The following is a 22,634-nucleotide window of genomic DNA, read 5'->3' as shown; positions in this document are numbered from 1 at the left end:
TGGTGAGTTCCCTGGAACACCGGGGACACATATTCATGTATAAAAAATGGACAAAAGTGCATTTTGCATGATAGGTCCCCTTTAAGTAACACAACCCAAAAGGTTTGACACTTTTACACACATAACCTTAAAGTAAGCAATACTGTTGGTGCTATAGGGAAACCAGGTGAGGGGGATAAGTGCTAAGGGGGGGATGTGACATGTGACAGGAGAGGTAATGATAAGGCAAAGCCAGATGCAAACAAACCTAAAGTGTGTGGAATTTATGACTCAGACTTTTACTTTTACCTTGAAAGTCATCCTGAGTTGTGTTGTTAGGAATCTCTAAGGTGAGATGGAGCCTCTCCACAGCCGTCATGTGTTTGGGATTAGACCGACCCACTGTTAACGTGACACTGAGGCAGCAGGAAGTCTCACGGGCCAAACAGAGCCCGAAGAGTCCATGGCAGCACCTGAAACACAAATGTAAAAGAGAGAAGAGAGGAGACCTATTAGGTGATTATTAGTTTACAGCAACTATTTGATAATTGATTTAAGTTAGTTTCAGGCAAAAATATCTCTTTTTGATCGTTTTTTGCTTCCAATATGTGCGACTTTGCTGAATCCGTAATCTTAAATGACATACCATTGAATATTTGGGGGTTTTGGACTGTTAGGTTAATGAAGACGTCACTTTGGAGGTTGTAATTTGGCTTTTTCAATGTTTTACAGACCAAAATCAATTATTTAAATCAATTAATCAAGGAAATAATCAACTTGTTCTACATAGTCCACAACAAAATAATAGTTTTTGCTTTTGTCTCTTCTTATGTTGCAGTATTAGACTATGAGTGCATTTTGTTGCACAAACCTGGGTTGTACAATAACAACAAAGTAATCTTATATACTTGTATTTCCTTTTAATCTATTTTTTACGCTGGCTTGATGGTATGTTTAACCAAAATTGTATACATTAAATAACCACCATGTGTAACTGTCAGTGTGTCTCAAACAAAACAATGAAACATCTGTTTTTCTCAAAAGATGTATGACTGTAATGACGTTTGCTCAGCTTGTTTTTCTGACACCTTATGACCCACATGTCATATGACCTAAATCCTCCACCCTGTTAAAGTCAAGTTAAAGAAACAACCAAAATCTAAAAGGTGTATTGTACAAATATGACTTTAAACTGGATAAATGCAACATTTTTGACAGCCTCAGACAAACAAATGTGCACCAAGGTCACCTGATAAAAATGTAAAGTTTGTTAATGTATGGAAATATTTGGGATAATCTCTGTTTACAACTCCACAATATATATAGCATATGTGGAGTTGTTTTTAGACGTGTTAATGCAGACATATTTTACCCTCAAGTAGCATCTCATTTTCTTTCTCTAACCCCCCCTTCCTTTGTTTTAGTGCAGTCATGCAGCATTGTGCATGAGTCACATCCTCTGAAGTCCTGACCTTGTGAGAAAGTAGGCAGTCAGTCAGTCTGTAGTTTACTCAACTTCCAGGAATCCAGAGTGGGATCCCCCTCCCCCTCTCTGTCCTCCCCCTCCTCCCTGCTGCCTGTCTGCCATGTTGGCTGCTCGTCTCACATGCCTCCAGCTGCTCTGAGCTCACGCTGCTGATTGGACGAGCTCCTACCTGCCAGGTGGAGGTGAATGCTGCTCTTTCATTGGCCGGCAGGAGTTAAATGGGAGCGGTGGGGAACTCCTCCTATTTCCCTGTCTACTCAAAAGAAAAGGTGGCAGCTGCTGAGGAGTGAAAAGGAGAAGGAAATATACAAGTAGCGGACGACTGAAACACACATCAGGGAGGAAGAACAGCTGAGAAAGTCACAGGTTGGCATTTTTAAATTATGACTTCTTTCTTTTTTACTTAAAGTGGATAAATGTCAGGTTTCTTTTGATGTATTTTACCATGTGTTTCTTTGAAGTTTGAAATCATACATCCATGATATCTTATCACCTCTTTGAAATCAGGAAACTATTGTCTTCTTTTAACCTCGGGGGTAATTTTATGGTGATACTGAGGACCTTTTGTTTCCTTTGACACATGACTTTTAAAACTTTGCATGGTCACTTTTACATGCTGCTTTGTTTGTAATCTAAACCTTGTGACAGAGGAGACCTGCATCGCACTCTGGACAGAGTCACTATCATCCTTCATTTTTGTCTCCGAGACAAGTTGTGATGCGAAGTGTGACCGCGTAAAATAGAGATGACTGAAGTGACTCTCAAACAATCGCTGTTGCCATTCTTTCAAATGTGAGGTTTTTTTCCTCCTTTTGTCATTTAAAAATGTTTTTGTATTTTAATTCGATGAGCCAAACTATTTTTCAAATTTGGTTCAGGGCATCTTAATGGAAGAAAGTGATTAACAAATGAATTAAAGGAGGCAAAGATTGAGAGCAAAAGTTGACATTCTTGTGCTTGTAGAAAATGAAGCAGCAGATCCTAATTGGGGAACTCCCACAGTGTGTTGTAATTTAACTAATCACATATGACATGCTGTGGGAGGGGCCAACATCTCAAACAAAAGTGACAAACATGTAATGGGTTTGGCTTCTCACATGACACAATCTGCTGATCTCTTGTCTTTTAAATTGTAGAACATGTTGAAAAGTAAATGTATTGATACTGAAAATAGCTTTTATCATTAATTAATCAAATGCAAAGTACCTTCCTTATAGGTTAGTGCAGATTAAAGAGCTTTACAGATGACTGACAAACTGGAAATAAAACAGAATAAATTGAGACTGTGAAAATATAAATCGCAAAAAATGGGAGACCAATGCAATCGAGATAATAAAAACGATGAAAGTGTATTAAATTAATTTAAAAGTGAAAAATATGAATAATAATAAAACAAATTGTGACATTTACACTTGATAAATAAAATCACAAAAAAGAACAACATTTTTCAAATTGGATGATAATATTACAAAATAAATCCAATAAAATAATCCTGCCTGCCTGAATAGCTAGTTTTTTTTGTTTAAAATCAGTTATTTCATGCAGAAATGTCACATTCTCTGTCATAAATGTTTCTTGTGGAGTTATTTAAAAAACCCAGTTGTTGAGGAGTACTCTTACTCAAAGGAAACATTGTTGTAGAAACTAACGAGGCACGAAAAGGCACAATAGTCCACCTGCTGGGTGACGTGGAGCCCGGAGGCTGTGCCGTCACCGAGCCGCTCGTCGGCCTCATTGTTTAATTCATCCGGAGCGTGTATAACTCACAGATGACAGTTACTTATTTATTACAAGCTGAATGGTCTGCCGCGTGTGTCTGCATGCCCTCGGCCTCAAGCCTCTGAAGTTGCAGAAGCAGGTAGAGACATGTGTGTTGTGAAAGTGTGTGTGTGTGTATACAGGAGGGTCTATGTTGTTCTGCAGGGAAGGTGTCTGTTGTCTTGCTGCTAGTCGCCCTGCAGGCTCAGTTAGAGCACAGGGAACAGATGGTCGATGTCTGCGTGACGCGCTCTATTGACTTTCTGACTCAGAACCCGGGTGCAGGCTGCAGTGACAGTCATATGTGGCAAAAATATTGATTTCTGAGTGAGGATTTGTACTGAGGTAGCAGTCTAACTGGGACATCTGATTTAAAGCAAGCACTACAGACAAAAGTGAAGAAAAAAGTGGTAAGGCTCTTTTTATGTTTGTGTTTAAGTATTCCTTTTAAGCATTGTAAGGTGTCCTGAAAGGCTCCAATTAAAATGTATTATTTGTTTTTATTATGAAGCTTTATGTGCACATAAAGGGTGTTTCTTTCAGCTTAAAGTCTAGTCTTAACTCTTCAAAAGTACAGAGGAGGAAGTGAAATAATCTACTTCATGCGTTTAATCACTTTTGTTTTTCGTGTCCTTTTCAGAGTTACGACGTGTGTTCCTGTCAAACTGCAGAGACGGATTGATAGCTCAGACTAGACGTACAACAAAGATGGCCTCCGCCGCTCCGTTCAGCCGCAGACCGTGGGCGTCCCAGTCGCTGAGGGTCACCGCCAAGGAGCTGTCCATCATCTCCGCCCGGGGGAAAAAGAACGCCATCGCAGAACGCTTCTCAAAGTAAGTCTAACTTTAGCTCTCTCTGGCTTTGACCACGAGGGTCATTAATAATTCACCAGCAGCCACTTTGGAAATGAGGTCACAGGGTTTTCTCGCATCACTTTATTGCTAATCAGCTGTTTTTTATTTTCCTCTTTTCTGTTAGAAAGTTAAACCATCCGCTCAGTCAGTTCTGGCTCACAGACTTTGCCGAGTTATACTGATGATTGTATAAGAGCACCATCATCCAAAGCTTTTTCTCTTTCACTTGTTAAACAGATCAAGTTACTTATTTGTCAATTGAGAAGGTTACATACTGTAGGTCCTCTCTACACTTTCGCCCTCTAACCACTAGGGGTTGGTACTGCTCTGTTTTCAGGGCAATACATCTTACAGCAGGGGTCTTCAATGTTTTCAGGCAGGTGAAAAACATTGAGCTGGAAGACCGAGCAGTGACCCTCTGCGACCTACTCATACACTTGAGTTGCATGTTAAACTGGGCCTACAATAACATGGAGGGCAGCCTTTAGTGCCATGTGTAAAACATACTTGTACAAGCTATAAAATAAAAATAGGCAGCGTTGGATAACTAGTTAGCCGTGCTGGACAGTGATTCAGCAAAGGTAACTAGCTCACATGATTGCACAAAGATTTTATTGAGAATAAGAACACTTTTTTTTATTCTGTGTGGGAATTAGGTTTTGTGACGGTTGCACCATTTTAGAATAAAATAATCGTTTTAAGTGAAATTGTGCAATAAAAGCTCTTGTAGCCACTGGGACACGGCGTCATAGGAACAGGAAGTCATGAACGCATCATCAAAGTTGTGTACATATTCAAATATGTTTTTTTAACGATTACACATTTCCTGATTTGTCTTTGTTTCTGTAAAGTGTATTTTCAGACACATTTTATTACAAAATAAAAAAATTCTAAACCTTATCAAACAACAATTAAATGGCGGCCCACATCCAATAACTTTGAGGACAACTTGTTAAAGCCTAATGGTTTTCTTTTTGTTCTCAATGTGTGTAAGAAATGGTCAAGTTATTGTGTTCAGATGTATATTATAATATTGAATACTATTTAGAAACAGCAGGACATTTGTCACTGATCCACATCTGTAAAATGCATAATCTTGTAACATATTCTCAAAATATACTGTTACATTTAAGATGTGTTGTAGTCTCACCTAATCTAATGCGATGAAACTCGAGTCACCTGATGAAAGGCTTGATAGGAAAGAGAAAAAACGTTTTAGATATTTTGGTAATAATTGCAACTTTCTTGTCAAATACTGAAGGTTTTTCACTTCAGATCTCACTTTTCAAATTAAACGATTACAGAACATTTGATTATAACCTTATCGTTTTGAAGCAGAAGTGAAACATAAACATTGAAACCACTTGTAACTTCCTGTTCCTGCTCTGTATCTCAAAGTGGGTCACATGTTTTCCGTTTGTAATGCATGAAATGATCTAATGTTTTCGGAGCGAGGATACTTCATGTTATCTTTCTGGGTGTGTGTGGGTTCAGCAGCAGAATGTGGTGATGATTTGACACTAAATGTTCTCTAAATCACCCTCTTCCTCTTCCTCTTTCTCAGGTACCAGATGGCAGCAGAGGAGGGAAATGCAGAGAAGAAGAAAGCGGTACGTAACTTTATTAAATATGTCTGACTATACTAATTCACAGTGGTTAAGGACATATTCAAATTCTTGACTCTAGTAAAAGTATCGATATTACAATAATCTGATATCTGAAAGTTCTGCGTTCAACTGAGTATATTAGTACAGTATCAGCTAAATGTACTCAGAATATGAAGTGAATGCAGTATAAAAGTACTCTATACAGAAAGGATAGAATATAATAGAGCTCCCAATACCCTGAAGAACAATATGATGTTTTAGGATATATTAAAGGGTTGTCTGAATTTTAAGACTATATAAATATATTTTTTAAAGGCAAGTAGTGTTCTCGCTTATTGTGGTCCTTCTCCCGTAGTCATGCAGGTTTGTAGGGGAAATTACGGTTATTGAGAACAAAAACTGTCTTTTTAAATCAAGAACTGGTATCAGGAAGCAAAAAATGTAACAGTATTAACTCGTAGAAAATTAGCTTGGGCAAAAATGCCTCCGTAATTCAAGAGCATATTAATTCTCTCGCCAAATTATTTAGTTTTACTAGACTTTCATACGGTCACTCTTGGAAAGGTTAATCGAACAGTAATGGTGATTGAAGCAATGTGGTGTATTTGTGGCTGGCATATTTGGACATAATCTTCTTTATCAACAGTTGTGTAGTTCAAAGACATTGTACACCCTTCATCTGTATTTAAAATTATATATTTTGTACCCGGTATGAAGTTTGTATTCCTCATGATTGTAAGGGTGTGCACATTCAGGCTCACACACATCCTCACACACTCTCCTGTTGCTGTTATGGCAAAAGAAACCCCAACCTTATTATTATTTTGGCATGCATTTTCACAATCCAACGTCTAATCGGCTACAAAACACCTGCACGGACAGACTGAAGTTTTATAGTAATGCGTCATATTTTATTAGATCATAGGTTTTTTTATGAAAACTTGAAGCAATTGGTTACTTTCAGGCAGTTACAGTGGAGTTAAAAGTACAACATTCTCAATGTAATGGAGTATAAATTGTAAATGATTAAGTAAAGTACCTCAAAATTGTACTTGAGTAAATGTACTTGGTTTCTTTTCACCACTGGTCCTTCATACTGTTGCATTTTAGCCTTATAAGGCTATGATTGTAGAGTGAGGTCACCTGCAGGTAAACGTGATGACGGTGTGTGTGTAATTTAACCTACTGTCAGAGGGGGGAGACATAACATCTTTTTTGAAGGTTTAATGCATCTCATCATGTGGACATTTTTAATTTTTTAAAAGGGCTTTTAGGTTTGTTGCTCCTGTAAACGAATGTTTTGTAGCATTCAGAAAATAAGGAAAATCATAATCGGCAGTAAACTATAAAAGTAGATAAGTCAGGGTAGGTGTTTCTATCAAATCCATTTCCTAAAACAAACATCCAAATCTTATCAGGAGATTATTTATCCAGGTTTAGCTTCTTTTTGAGCTTTGTATGAATGTTTTTTGGTCCGGCTCACACTCCCCTTTTACCCTTTCTCTCATTTCCTGAACTTATTTTCCCTCCCTCCCTCACCCACTGTCTCTGGTTCTGATTTTCTCTCTTCCCTCCGCCCCTCGCCCCCTTCACTCCCTCTCTGTTTCCTTCCCCCGTGTTGCAGGAGGGGGGGTGGGCCGGTTACTTCATGCTGCTATGATCACTTCTCAAGGCGCTCACATCTGGGACAGCTTGTAACCGGGCAGCACACACACACACACACACCCACACACACATTGATTTTAAACAGACAACCCACACCGGACAGCCGTGTCTTCAGCGTCTCGCTCAGGTTTTTACTTTCTTCTGTGGTTTTTCCTAAAGTTTCCCAGCTTTTTGTTCTGTATCCAGCTGATTCAGGTTTATAGACTCGCATGCTGAGCAGCTCTTTGTCTTTTGTGTCTCCCTTCTTTCAAAGGTGAAAGTGTTTGCTTGCATGATTTGCTGACAAAGCTGTGTGTGTTTTTAGCTTAATTTAGAGGTGGGAGGATCAGGTTGCATCAGTTCGACTTTGATAGAAATCATTGAAACAACTAAAAACTACTTTTCAGAGAGCAGCTACTCGGTGGGTTTGTCTGCTCTGACAAAGCTTTAACAGAAATAGTGAGTCATCCAATTTAACATGTTGGTATGTGACTGTTTGTGTTGCTGGAGGTTTATCTTCTCACTGCTCTGTTGAAATAATGTATCCAAACTTCTTACATGCTCATATACTGCACATCTGCATCAGACTACTGCTGTTAAGCAATCTTAACTATTTTCATACATCATACATAAAAGTTAATTGAACATATCTGTGGTTTAGGATTGTGGGTCAGACAAACTGAGCAATTTCAAAGACCTCGCCCTGAGTGTCAGGGATATTGTTAGCAACATTGTTCATCTACTATGCTTGGAATAATTTTTTTTTTTTTTGACTGACACGGAAAGATGCAACATTGTTTAGCCTTTTTTAAGTTGCTTTCAATTGCCGGAAAACTAATTTGCAACTATTTTGAAAATCAATTGTCGTTTTTACATGCTAAACATTTTGATGTCACTATCAAATATGAATATTTGATAGGTTTCTTAGTGGTATGGGATAGTAAGCGAAGTATTCCTTGATAAACAATTGAGCCTTTTTAACTATTTTTCGTATATCTAAAGCCTGATCAATACGATTCCTCTGCTCCGTCATTATCAGGAACAAACGCATACTGTAGTTCATTTGAATTGAATTACCACATAAACCCTATACCGCCACAAATATTCACTAAAGCATCAAACAAGGATTCATTCACAGCTGAAAATGGTCTTGAACCAATGCAATATTTCCTTTTTCCGTTTTTTTTTTTTTCTACTGAAAACTAGCCAAGTCTGAAACGTTATATTTGTGAGCCATTTTTCAAAGATGTATGTTTTTTAAGTAGTACTCTGTGTGATAGGAGCTGAGAACCACAGACTAGAGACAGAAATGATAAACTAATACAATGTTGTTTCATTGATTTGGAGACAAAGCCCCCTTTTTTAATTTTGGACCCAGGATTAAAATGCATTTAGGGTAATGGATTGCATTTTGTCTGAGTGTAAACAGCTGAGTGTTTCTTTCATCTGCAGGTCACAGAACCTCTTCCCTCCACACTGCGCAGCGGGAATCTGAGTCTTTTAAAGAAACGCTGGGAACAGCAGCAGTCATCCAGCCTCAGAGCCCAACCTCAGGACTGCAACCCTCAGACCCTCAAACCTGCGCCCACATCACACATCCAGAACCACGCAGAGACCCTGAAGACCGCCCCACCCTCTCAGGACCAGGACATCGACCCGGAGACGCAGCTTCACTGTGAGTCCAGCTCCCACCAGCTGCAGTCGGCTCTTCCTGAGGATCTGATCATGGAGGAGAAGCCCAGCAGAGAGTCGGAGGAGCATCAGGGAGCGCCGGTTGAAGTACCCGAATGTGAGAAGCCCAGCGTCCCCCTCAACAGCCTCAAGATGATGTTTGAGAAGGGAGAGAACCTGAGCGACAAGGTGAGGATTCAGATGTAATTGTCGCACCGCACGCTCAGTGAATTTAAGAAATAGATATTTAATCCATCCTAGTAATTGGGGATAGTGGGCAACTATAACAGAGCCTAGGGAGCATGGTGGGGGTCTGATGCCTTGCTTTAGGGCACCTTTCAAAGTCACCACTCAGTATTTGGTCCATTCGGGGACTTGAACCGGGGACTTGAACCGGCGACCCTCCGGTTTCCAAGCCATACAGACTTACTAACTGCCACTCATCTCAAATATGATTGGGGGGTTTCTGTTCTTCACCTGCAGTTTTGGAAAGTGAGTACATTTACTCAAGTGCTGTTTGAGTATTTCCCTTTTATGTTTATACATCTACTGCATTCATTCATTTAAAGCAAATATTGTCCTATTTTCCTTTCCTACATTTATTTGACAACATTTTAGTTACTTTGCAGGTTTACATTATTAATACAAAATATAACTCCACTTATGGATTCATATACCTGGCAATATATTAGTTTCATCTTGAATCCTAATAACTAGTTTAAATAAAAGAGTCTGGCGGTCTTGGCACAAAGAGGTCAGAACCCTCCAGTGCTGTCATGCTGATAGTCACATGGTGCAGCCTCACTTCAGCATCATCTCCACACACACACACACACACACTCACACTCACACTCACACTCACACTCACACTCAGCTGACTTTTTACGTCTTCTCAGCAAGCATCAGTGGCCGGAGCTTCATGCACTGCGGGGCAGCTAATTGCTATTTGTGGAGCATAAAAGTTGAAGTATTTAACGTCCAGTCATGCATTGGCTGGAGGCGTGTAACATGTAAAGTGCTGGAGGTGTGACACGTTAACAAAGGCCACGCTGTGTTTCCGCAACACAGAGCGTCCATTTACGACAGGAAGAGAACATTACAGGCCCTTATGAGGCGTTAAGAGGCCGTTTGAGTGTTCAGTGTGTTTAACTGAGGACTTTGTGTTGTGTCCTCTGAACTCTACTGTACTTTATTGATCAGGAAATATGACGACAGTTATTAAGGCTGCTAAGGTCAAGCTTTTGACTAGGGTCACATGATCGCCAGTCACGAATCCACACAATGATCACTGAACTTCTCGTAGCTCGAGGGTGTTTTTGCAACAATCAGATAATTGATTTGGTTTTTCTACAACTGTACCGTTTTGGTTCCTTTTTATAGATTAAAACTGACATCCTTGTGTTACTCCTCTGAAGGGGTAAGGTCAAAAGACATAGGAGAACCACACATGTGACTCTCTTTGACTTTGCCTGACTGGATGCACACAAGCAGCAGAGCAGACATCTCCTCCTGCAACTCGGAGCCAACTCCCCGGGCTAAAAAACACTCCTAAAAAAAATTCTGCTCGTCCATTCCTGTGAAATATTTTTCTTATTTTTCCAGTATTGTCTGCCAGACAAACGGGCTCAAACCTCACCTCTCACCAATCATGCATAAACCATTTTTTTTGATAAGGATGAGGATATTTTTGGCAAAGACAAAGACCAACAATGTTATAGTCCGTAGCTCTCAGCCCCAAATCCCATTGGTTCCTAGTTGGAAAATAAAATCAATACACCTCATGTACAGCAAAGCTACAGCCACACTTGATTAGCTAAGCTTAGCCACACCTGGTTAGCTTAGCTTAGCTCACAGGTTGTAAACATCTTTACCTAAAATGGCCCAATAGGCTTTCAGAACTAACACAATCTACATGAAACTCATTAATGAACATATAGCCTAGCATCAAGTTTGTTTAACCCGTACTAATGCCTAAGTGTAAAATTAATTAGTCATAGTTGTAATGGGAGCTAGGCTAGCCTTTTCCTCTGTTTTCAAGTCTTTGTGCTAAGCTAACTGGCTACTGGCTGTAGTGTGGTATTTACTGTACAGCTATAAGACAGATGTCTTATCAATTATCTCATCTTAAAAGATTCCCCAAAATACTCCTTTTTTTAAAATAGTTTTCAACCTTGAATAAATCGTGCTTGCAGCTACGAATTAACACACATTTTGGATGTTAAAGTGATTACTCCAGCAATAAGAAGGCAAATCACAAGACTATAAACTTCAGATAACCTTTAAAGCTTCCCTGGGACCCAGTACCAACAAAGGAATGGTTATTGGTGAAAAAAGAGATGTGTAGTCAGAATCTGAAAAAGAAAAAGTGCTGTTCTAACAAAGACGTTGTTTTTCCACTTCTTTCACTAAAACACTGACCTCCTACAGTATGTGGGAATTTTAAAAAGTGAGATCAAGGGGCGCTCGAGGGAGTTGGAGAGTCTTTAACTGCATATTTGTCTTTGCAAAGGAGGGATTGTTTTAGGGGAATCCTCGAGCAGTAATACAAGATCTTTACAGTTCTTTTACAATAGCGTCCACTGTATGGCTGGGGCTCGGCCTTCTTCCTCTCTTTGTTGAACTCTTATTCTCGCGGCAGATGATGTAATGTTGCGGCTCATGACTGCAGACAGCTGATCTTCAGACCGTCTCCCCCTCCGGCCATCAAAGCTCTCCCCCCTTCCCCCCGCCCCACCTCATTAATCATCCATAGTGTCCACTTCTCCACTCATTGGTCCTACTTCCATTCCCCTTTTTGTTTCTCTCATCCCTCCCTTCTCCTCCTTTACCGTGATCTCCTGATATTCCTTTTGTTAACTTTATAACAACGTTGCTGCTTATTGTAGGCACAAATCTCCATTTGTGGAAATCCATCTAACATTCATGTTCCCCTGAGGATGAATACTATTGATTTAGTTGACCTTGTAGCACCATCATGTGGTCTACGTCTGTTGTTCTGAGTAAAATATCTCAACAACTGGATAATGGTCAAAATTGGTGAACTCCAACAATCCCCTCTGGATTAATTGCAACAATTTTGGTGATCCATCTTAAGGCTAAATTTGTATCCGCCCAATGCTTTGATATGACCAAATACTTGATTAGCTTATGCCATTCACATCAGGGATGTTCTTGTGACTAATTTCCCTATACAAATGTGTTTAAACTTGGACAGCACTCCATGTTTTAAAACCAGCAGGATCACAATGTATTCCTGTTGTGGCTTTTACACATTTCCTATGGGTTTGGCCTGCTCTTCTTGCAGGTTAACATCCACAAGCCTTCACTGAATGTGGTTAAACATTGTTCTTGTAGCGTGGTCAATTTAAATGCCAATTTATTTCAAAACCATACATACAACCTAGCCAATGGAAATATTGCCAAAACGTGCTGGTTATACTAAAAGTCTGTCAAATAGCCCTAATTCCCATCAGCTGTACTTTGAGCTTAATGCTATAAAGCAAATGCTAACAACTTAAATTAAAACGGTGAACAGGTTACACATTAAAACTGCAAAACCCTTGTTTATTAAAGTACCTCTTATCTTTATTAGCATTTAAATTGTTATCATTTCCTGCTGCAAGGGTGTTAACAGTGTCGTATTCTCTAAAGCCCCTGTGATGCTAATGTTTGATATTGGGATACATAAACAAAAGAACATTGTAGTGTTAGCATTTAGCTGCAGCCTCACAGAGCTGCTAGCATGGCTGTAAACTCTTTTAATCATCTTCCCCCCAACCAGTATCTTCGTAGACCCCCTCCCCTCTAACTCCCCTCCTCGGGTCGAGCAAAGCATGAAGTCATGAGGCGCTCTGAAATTAATTGACCCCTCAGCCTGCTTTCCTAGAAAACCCCTCCCTCTCTCCCACCGACACACGGCTCCCCCAAATTCCCCTCCCTCTTTCCTCCCACTGTCACCCCCCCCCCCCCCTGCACCAGCTGCTCCTCCAAAAATGACTCCACCCAGACCGCCTGCCGCTTTATTGTGAAGCTGAGGGACAATAACTGCACACACCCACCCTGTATGGCACACTTTGCCCCCCCCCCCCCTCCTGTCACCGTCCCCACCTTTTCTTTATCAGGACACGCCCCCCTGTGAGCAGCCTCCCCCCCCTGGAACACCTGCTCCCTGTCGCCTCTCCTGTTCCCACCCAGTCTCCGTCCCCTCCTCCCCTAAAACCATCTCCGTCTCCCCCGCTGTAAGCCTGTCTGTGCCTCCTCTCTGCTGCCGGCTTCAGTCATACGATCCGTCCGAACCGGCTTCCCCTCCCATCTTTCTGCCGGCTCTTTCGTCCCCTTCATCTCTCCGCTCGCCTTCACCAGAGGTAGCTATGGTGTTTCCATTCACTTTAAATACAGGGTTGATTTTTTTTTTTTCTTTGTTTAGCTTCTGCACAGGCGCCTGGCTTCCTTGCGCTGAGACACACCGTCTACTTTGACTTTTCCTCTCTGTTTTTGTTGACTTAGATTAGTATGTTTTCTCTGCAGCTGAAAGAGGCCTTTTAGTGCCGTGGCTGCAGAGGTGCCTGCATTGAAAGCAGCCTATGAAAGCCTCTTAATGAGCTAACTTAATCAATGGCTGCTTGAACTGGGTGCGCTAACTTTGATCAATATAATTATTGTTTTAAAAGGGTATAATTTATTATTTGGGTACTTCACTCTTCTGTCTTTGTTTTGCTTAATGTAAGAACATCCTATTGTCTTTGAATAGTGTGTTTCCGGTGGTGGGTTCAGGGACGGGTGGGGTTATTACTGCAAGTCAGTCTGTAAGGGAGCTTTAATGGTATCAGGATTAGCAGGAGATTCTTTGTCTAGCCGCTGATCCAGCCTCCTGGGACCTGCATGGCCCGGCTGCTTGTTTACATCCCCCCCCCCCCCCCCCCCCTCACACATATGTTTACACCCCCTCCTCATGTGCACACGCATGCATGCAAACCAGCACCCCTCTTCTTAAAAACTGCACCTCCGGTCTGTGGAAGATAATCCACCCTCGGGGATTGATCATATGATGACGACGTTTCTTTTGTCAGGATGTGACTATGTTCTCTGGAGCCAGAAACTCTGAGTGTGTTCATACTAATATTTATTATTTATGCTTGCATGTCTATTGCATTCCTGAGTCTCAGATTACTTCATTTGTTATAGTCTGGTTTATTATCTTCTCCTGATAAAAGGATCAAAGTTTAGTTTCGTGTTAAAGCTGCGATAATTAATGTTTGTATTTTAAAGGGGCCTTTCTTTTTGTGCATTTTACAGTTTTCCCTTTCCTATAATGTGTTCAAGGTTTTTGTGCATGCAAATGGTCTGAAAAGGCTTTGATTGTTTCCGTAACATAGTGACCTCACTATGTTACACTCACTCTTCTATTGGCTAGCGCTCAAACACATTGTACTTGATAGGCTAAGGGGCGGGACATCTCTGTGGTCGATCAATCACAACACAGCCGGCCAGCTCACCAATCAGAGCAGACTGGGCTCTGGTTTCAGACAGAGGGTGAAAAGAGGTGCTGCAGTATGAGAAAAATAGAGACCTTTTGAACATTAAAGCATGGAGACATGTCACATTAGAGGCACAAGATACAATAATTAACCTGATAATGAAAATAATAGGGCCCCTTTAATATTGGATGAATTGACTACATGTTTGTGGTCAGTTAACAACTCTAACTTTTCACAGAGGATTAACACAAGTTCACAAGTTCTGAGCAAGGTCTGTCACTAGAGGGGTTTTCACATTTCTCTGTTGATCATTTCTTGGGAAACTTATCAAAAGTGTTTTTATCTTACATAAGTGATGCGCATAAACTTGTCTGAATCTTACGTGCTGTTTTCAGTCTTCACCTCAACATCTGTTTTCTTTTCTATTGTCAAATCTTTCACAACTCTGACCTGCTGCAGCCTGCAGACTCTGAGCCTGTCAGGACGCAGAGGGCAGCTCAGGCGTAAGGACCTGGAAATAACTTAACACTGAACAGTGGTGGAAAATAAAGTAATGCACTTAAACTTACCAATACAACTTCACTAAAACATAAATGCATTCATTACCTCAAGTTAAAATGGCAGATATTGTTAGTTTGGGAAAATTAATTTAGTTATTTGGAGACTGTTGACAATTATAGTCTTTTATTACAATCAGTTTTCCTAATTATTACGGCTTATTAAGTTAATGTAGTTGTAAAATATGTTCATTCAGAAAAAAAGCATGAAGTGCTTTTAAAATGACTTGAAGAGCTCTATATGCAGCTAGTCTATGGCTAATGTATACCTTTACTAAGTATTGGAGTGTATGAGTTTGCAGAAAACCACTTTTGATACTTTTAGTATTCGTCTTCAGTATAACACTTTTACTAAAGTAAGATTTTAAAAGTATAACCTTTACCCGTGAAGGAGTACCCGCACATTGTGTATTCAACCACTGGCACTGAATCTGTTATCACAAAAGGGTGAAAACTGTTTGAACCTTTTGTACATTTCCGTGGAGAATCTATTGAGCAGGTGAAGGATCGGAGATGTTTCTCACAGCCTGAAGGCTAAATGAGTTGAAGCGTCATCTGACTTATTGTGTCATCTCTACCGTAGGATGTGTGCCCTCATGTTGGCACGGCTGTCGGGAGGAGGAGTTACACTTCTGAGATGTTGAGACTTGAATGTAACAACATTTGATATAATAAAGCTCCTATTATTTTTTGTAAGGGATTCACAAGGTTGTGGCCTTACATTTTGAATGATGCATCTTCGGAGATTGACAGGACACACCCATGAGTTTAAAGAAGAATATTCTGCTTTAATCTGTCTTTGTTATAGATTGCAGGTGTATTAATGGAGGGTCTGAACTACAACTGATGAGTTAGTTTGTTTCTTGCTGTTGTTGACAGACGGTGTCTGTCTGAGGCTCCGTCTCTTTGAGCTCATAAGGGGATTAAAGTGGTTTGGTCGTAGACACACACACACACACACACACACGTTCTTCCTCTACACTCTGATCTTCCTGATGAGCGGTGTTTATCAGCCGGTTCGCTCTACTGGCAGAGACATGTGAGCTGGCTCAGAGTGTGTGTCAGCAAACTTATGTGCATGTGTGTTTTTGGAGGTCATGCAGGACGCATTGGAGCTGCTTTTTTGTCCCTTTGACTTCTTTTTAAACCATTTTTGTCTGACAGTGTGTGTGTCTGCTTCTTGTTTGTTTCGTTCTACAGGGGTCCAGAGAGCAGCCGAGAAGAGGAAGCGTCGGTAACACCGCCAACATGGACCAGCTACTAGGAGGTACACATTCGGACTTTTCTTTAGTAGTTCTTTGGGCATTTTATATGTGTGTGTGTGTGTGTATGTATGTGTATATATATATGTATATATATATATATATATATATATATATATTTTTTTTTAGGTAAAAAGGAAGGAATTAAATGTAGAGAAAGCTAAATGGGGAAACATGCGAAAAATGTCCCTTTCCAGCTTCAAACCGGAAACATGGAGCACTTTAACAAATACAAATAAGATTTATTTGTTTTTTCCTACTTTCTCCTTTTTAATATGTATTTCTTAAGCTGCTAAATGCCCTTATGTTCACCAGATAGACGCTAACTGTGTCAGTCTGCTTCTGAGCAGGTTGTGTACAGTGAGTTTTTAAAGTGCATTTTCACTTTCCTGCTTTGGCCAAAAACAACAGAGGGTCATGAGAGTGAACTAAAGCTGTAAAGATATAGCTCTAAAACCCAAATAATGAGCTAAAAGATGCTAAAACATCGAATAGAGCTCAAAATGGCTACCTGGAAACAAGATGGAAACAAAAACATGGAATTGGCCTGAAAATCAAAAAGAAACTGACATTTTAAATAAAAAGCTCTTTCTGTGATAATGCTCTAGTGACCCATTGTTAACATAACAATATTGATTATAGCTGCTTTTAAAAACAAATATAAAGACAAATGGATATTCTTTCCGTCAAAGGCATAAACATCCCTGAATGCTCTCACATTCACAAGCCTTCATCTGCACACCCAGCATTGTTAGGCCTCTCAGTTTCTTCACCCAAACACGCTGTCGTCCCGCCTTCCTCGGGATGGATTACATCCTTCCCAGAAGTGAGCGCTGCACAAACTCTGGTCAGCTCCAGAGAGCACAGGAAGTGAGGCAGACCCCCCCCCTCCCCCCTCCCCCTGCACACTGCACACTCCACACCACTCCTGACCTCATGTTCCTGTCCACAGCCTGCATGACTAACCATCTGAACCGGGATGGGTGGAAGTAGACCCTGAACAGAAACATCTTGTCTTCACTAAGAGAATACTTTAGTGTCGGATCAAGTCTGACATTTTTACTGCATCACAAGCTCTATTTTCAACATGAATAAGGATATTGCATAATTAAGACAAGGAAACAAGCATTTCATGTAGCATCTAAATCACTGAAGACAATATGTTTAGATACTTTAACTCACATTTGATCTGGGATTTAACTCCCGATTTGATTTTAGGAGTGCCTGGTGCACAAAGAGGGCTTTAAGCATAAACGTGGGACCCTGTATCTCCCATCTGATTGGGCCTCAGAATCCATCAAAAAATCACATTAAGGTTAAGATGCTGTTTTAACTAAATGTGTTCCTGACGTTTTCTAACCAGTTTGAAAAAATCAGCTTCAAACGAGGTCAACTGTGCTTTATAAAACATCACATTTGGTTTTGCTCGGTGTGATTATTTGTTGATAAAGTTTGAAACGTTGGCATCAGTTTTACCTCGTCAGTTTTGTGTTTTTGTATCAGATGGAAGTCTTGCAGAGTCCACGCCTCTCCGGGACAGGATGGCTCTTTATCAGGCGGCCATCTCCAAACAGGAAGTCACACCCTCCTCTGTCAGTGTGAGTACTCGTGTCAATCAGACAAAACAAAATGCATTTCATTACAGTTATCTTTACTGGAGAAACGTTTCATACTCAGTACTTCTAGTTAGGTAAAAGTATCAGCATCTAAATTTAACTTAAAGTACAAAAATAAAAGCTTACATTGTGCAGTAAAAAGATATGTACTTGAGTGTCTGTTCACCAATGCTAACTGATTTGTTAAAGGGACACTCCATTGATCTTCATAGCCTTATTTTGATATGTAGTGCCTTTTTTACGTTTCAAGTGGATTTCTTTTTTTATTTAGTTATTTACAGCCTTATTCAAATGTATTAGTTTTAAATTTTATTTGTATTCAGTTATTTTAGGCAATTTTCAGTGTTATTTTAAAGCTTAATTCAGTTTTATATATTTTTTTAAATACAGCTTAAAGGATGAGTTTGTGATCTTTTAAAGTTACACTGAGTTAAAATGTTTTATTTGTGATTCTCTCAGGGTGATCAGCAGGACAGTTTCTGTGGAAAGCAGAAGGAGAACGTTCCTCCGTGCTCTCTGGACTTTGTGAGGAGACTTATTAAAAAATAATTTGATTATAAAAACGTAATATTTCAGACGTGGTAGATGTTTCAGTGCATGTCTGTAATTCCTGTCACATTGTAACATGTGATTGCTTTGCCCTCTTTTATAATCTTCCTTTCTTTCTCTTGTTACAGAGTTTAGAGTGCGAGGCAAACGGCAGGAAAGGTTTTACCTCCGAGAGCAACGGTAATTCACTTTCCTGTCTTGATCTGACCTCAGATCATAGGAATTCTCCCCTAATGAGAACTTGGCAATCGCTCCGTCATTACAGCAGATGTTTGTGTGGTTAATGGATTTGAAGCGTCTGAAGTAGATTAATACAAAGAATCCAGTCTGTAAAAGTGTTTCAGAAATGCCAGAAATCTGAGTTATTTATAATTAATTTAACAACTACAGTGTTTCTGAAATGAGGTCATGAGTACACAGAGTACTTTGGAGTACTGCAGTGGGTATGTGAGATTTTAAAACATTTTATTATTTAAAATATAATGGTCATGCTCAATTGCTAAAATATTTCTACTATATTAAGTTTAATTAAAACATTTAAGTTAGATAAAACTCATTCAATCGTACTTTTTTCAATGTAATTGTTAACAGAGGTAAACTGTCCACTTCCAGGGAAGCCAGTTTCAATATTAAATGAAGAAAGTGTTGTTCAAGTGTAGCAGAAATGGCGCTATGAAAACAGAGGAAGAAATGATAAAGAAAATAAAAACCGAGCAAAAAAAATAAACCGTCCATTCAGGTTTTCAAAATAAGATGTACCTGGAAAGCTGCAATCCTCCCGGTTAGTTGGCATTCTTTGCAGGCAGAAATGAGCGATCTCAATGTTATGTTGGTAAAAGAATTGGTTTTGCAGATAATTTATTGATTTATTCTAACATAAGAAATGTAGCGTCAGGCGTTTGCAGCACTGCATCGTACCTCTTTTAATATAGGATCGTGCTTTCTACCAAACATGTTTTGCAATGGCTGAAAAGCTGTTTCAAAGGGGGCTCTGAGTATCTAATACGTGTAATACACATGTCATTGTATGTGTAATCTATAATTGTATGAAACATGAATTCAGCTCCATCTAGTGGTTACAACTTGTCAACTCCTTTTCTTCATACTAGTCTTTTTCTTTTTTTAAATAACCCAGCAGGCTCCACCAACGGCACTCCTGTATCCTCCAATCAGAAAGACTCCGCTCAGCCCAAGACCTCCAAAGTGAGTCCTCACAGGAAAAAAAAATGTATTTGAATGTTAACATTTGGCTGATTTAAAGCTAATATACCTGCAGGATTTTGGCCATTCTGAATGTGTATCCTGATGATTGAGAACACTTTTTGCTCAGCTCAATCAAATGTTGTGTGAATGAATTAAATTGACTGTTTATGTGTGTGTAGAACTTCCGGCTGCCTGTGAGGGAGACGTGTGTGACGTGCCTGAAGACGGTGTATCCTCTGGAGAGACTCGTGGCCAATCAGCACGTTTACCACAGCTCCTGCTTCCGCTGCTCACACTGCAGCACCAAACTCAGGTTAGGACCACACACACACACATACATACACACTTTCTGAAAAGAGCCGGAGCTCATATTATTACACTGATGGAGTGTACAGACCATTTAAAAATGTCCACTTACCGCAGTGGCCCTGCTTTGATTCCAACCTGTCTAATCTCTGAAATAATGGGATGGATGGATGAGTACTTTATTGATCCCAATTTGGGAAATGTTTGCGTTGCAGCATAAAAAAACAAGGCAAAATATTTCTGAAGCAGAAATAAAATAGCATTAGCAAAATATACATGTCGAAATACAAATTTCCAGTAACAAAATATAATGCAGGATATTTATTAATTGTGCAAGAAATGGATTATTCAATATTATATTGAATATAAATGTAAAATATACAGTGTCCACTTATCAGCCCAAAAAGTTGGGTACTTTCATTGCATGCATCCCAGGTTGCAATATGTCTGCCCTGCTAAGAGTGCGTTTGCTGCTAGAAAATAATGTGTTTCTCCTTGACTTTTGGCTTAGTAAGTGAAACAGATTTGCTGTCATTTTCGTTTGAGTGTGCACTTCCTAGAAAGTAAATGTTAAATCAGGATACTGATTGTTGCTGATTTGCTGCTGCCTGAATCTGTTTGTCTGATGATTGAAAGAACTGTCTCAGATTCACAAAGGCCATAGAACTACACAAACAAATATATTGCTTGATGGTCATAGCAGCTTTTTGTATCCTCTAACTGAGGTTTCTCCCATTTTTCCCTTTGAAATGTGGGTTTTTCTCTGGAAGTGTTTCCTTGTACGATGTGAGGGTCTAAGGACAGAGGGTGTCGTTTTTCTCATACTGATATTCTGAACAAACTGTGCTGTTGTATTTGCTGTAAAGTGTCTTTACTGTAGGGTATTTTATTATATGTACAGCACTTTGGCTCGACCAAAAATCGTTTAAAAATGTGTTATATAAATAAAACTTGATTTGATAATCATGTCTTCTTTTGTATCTCCCCCCCTCCTGGTCAGTTTGTTGAACTACGCCTCGCTGCACAACAACGTCTACTGCAAGCCGCACTTCTCCCAGCTCTTCAAGGCCAAAGGAAACTACGACGAGGGCTTCGGCCACCGGCCCCACAAGGAGCTGTGGGAGAGCAAAGTGGAGAGCGCCGAGACCTCTCCTCAGCCCAAAGCCAAGACCCTGAGCCCGGAGGAGGAGGAGGAGGAGGAGCGCCCCAGCGTGGAGGACTCCCCGCTGGCTAAAGTCAACGTGCTGACGGCCACCATGGAGGCTCTGGGGCAGGGGGCGGGGGAGAAGTCCGACAGACCCCCCGAGGCCCGCCGGCTGAAGATCTCCTGGCCTCCTCGCACGGAGCAGGAGGAGTCGAGCGGCCGCAGTGGAGCCGCCACAGAGGAGGGGTCCCCAGGGAAGTCTGTCAAAGCAAAGTGGCCCCCAGAGGAGGATTCAGTTCCCGAGCAGCCCAAAGAGGGCCCTTCTCTGCGCCGCACCTCCTCCCTGAAGGAGCGCAGCATGCCCTTCACTCTGGCAGGACAAACTCCAGAGGTGAGGAAGACGAGTCCTCCTCCTCCTCCTGGCGACGACGGAGATCTGAGTCCTGAACCTGCAAGCATGGAGCTGCATGATGGAGGTCATTCCCCCGCTGAGGAGGTCCTCCTCAGCTCAGGAGGAGAAGAGGAGGAGGCTGAAAACATGCCGGAGCAGAATCTCACCAGAGAGGAGGAGGACACCCCGGAAGAAGAACCTGAGGAAGAGGAGAAGATGGAGGAAGAGGAGGAGGATGTGATGGAGGAGGAGATGCCGCCTCAGAAACGGGAGGAGATGATCTCGTCTCCTGACGGCGAGGTGGAGGCCAGTCGCTCCTCCCAGGATGTCGGGTTCTGGGACAGCGAGGATAAGGAGGCGGAGGATAAGGAGGCGGAGGATAAGGAGGAGGAGGATAAGGAGGAGGTGCAGCAACAGGAGGAAGAGGAGGAAGAGGAGGGGCTGACGGTGGAGGATATGATCAAGAGAAACCGATACTACGAGGAGGAAGAGGAGGCGGAGGATGTATAAAATGATCACGATGACATCAGTGGACACTCGGAGGACTTTCCTTCTTCTTCTTCTTCTTTCAGATGTTTTCTTCTTCTCTTCCTAAAAGAGCGTTGCTGTGTGAACTCTACTGAACTCTTTGTGCCTCTTTCTGAAACCTTCAAAGCCATTCCTACAAGAACGTTTTTACAACACTGTGTCGCTCGGACATCATTTGTTTTTAAATGTAAAATATTTAAACTTACGCCCCATGTAATGAATATTTGTATCTCAAAATGTCCAATGGTTATGACACAGAACTATTTTTGTGTAATTTTCTATTCTCATTAGATGCCTCTTAATCTGGACTGAAACTGCTGTTTTAAGTACCAATGATGTGAGCCTATTATTATACCATGATGTGGGATTGTTACAGCTAACGTAGCTTCTAAACGGAGTCACTTTTAATAATACATCCAAAAGAAGCCACTGTGTTTTAGAAAAGCCAGCCCAGCACTTTGATCTGTTACCATTTTCTGTGAAGAAAACATCTTTGTCACTTTCTTTTCTATTCTTTATGTACATGTTAAACTCAAAAAACACCTTGTTACTTTTTGTTTTACAATTCAAGAGTTATAACTGGATCTGAATTTTTTTTTTTT

The 22,634-nt window shown here is 40.6% G+C and overlaps 1 protein-coding gene across 3 annotated transcripts; it reads left to right on the top strand.

Moving 5' to 3' along the window:
* The first annotated feature begins 1,595 nt into the window (after window positions 1–1,595).
* Window positions 1,596–22,634, top strand: lima1a (LIM domain and actin binding 1a). 3 transcript variants are annotated; one of them, XM_034131729.1, is made up of 11 exons: window positions 1,596–1,831; window positions 3,864–4,056; window positions 5,642–5,687; window positions 8,781–9,188; window positions 16,234–16,300; window positions 17,799–17,893; window positions 18,371–18,436; window positions 18,589–18,640; window positions 19,599–19,663; window positions 19,843–19,976; window positions 20,970–22,634. In XM_034131729.1, exons 2-11 carry the CDS (start codon window positions 3,932–3,934, stop codon window positions 22,012–22,014), a joined length of 2,103 nt encoding a protein of 700 aa, XP_033987620.1. In that variant the 5' UTR covers window positions 1,596–1,831; window positions 3,864–3,931; the 3' UTR covers window positions 22,015–22,634. The 3 variants fall into 3 exon arrangements, with proteins under 3 accessions (XP_033987620.1, XP_033987619.1, XP_033987621.1); XM_034131728.1 differs by having other exon boundaries at window positions 19,596–19,663; XM_034131730.1 differs by lacking the exons at window positions 1,596–1,831; window positions 3,864–4,056 and adding an exon at window positions 5,485–5,555 and having other exon boundaries at window positions 19,596–19,663.

This window comes from Trematomus bernacchii, unplaced genomic scaffold (assembly GCF_902827165.1).
Source record: "Trematomus bernacchii unplaced genomic scaffold, fTreBer1.1, whole genome shotgun sequence".
In the NCBI taxonomy this organism is placed as follows: domain Eukaryota; kingdom Metazoa; phylum Chordata; class Actinopteri; order Perciformes; family Nototheniidae; genus Trematomus; species Trematomus bernacchii.
The sequence above is the reverse complement of the archived record's forward strand: the minus strand, read 5'-3'. Positions and strand labels throughout refer to the sequence as shown.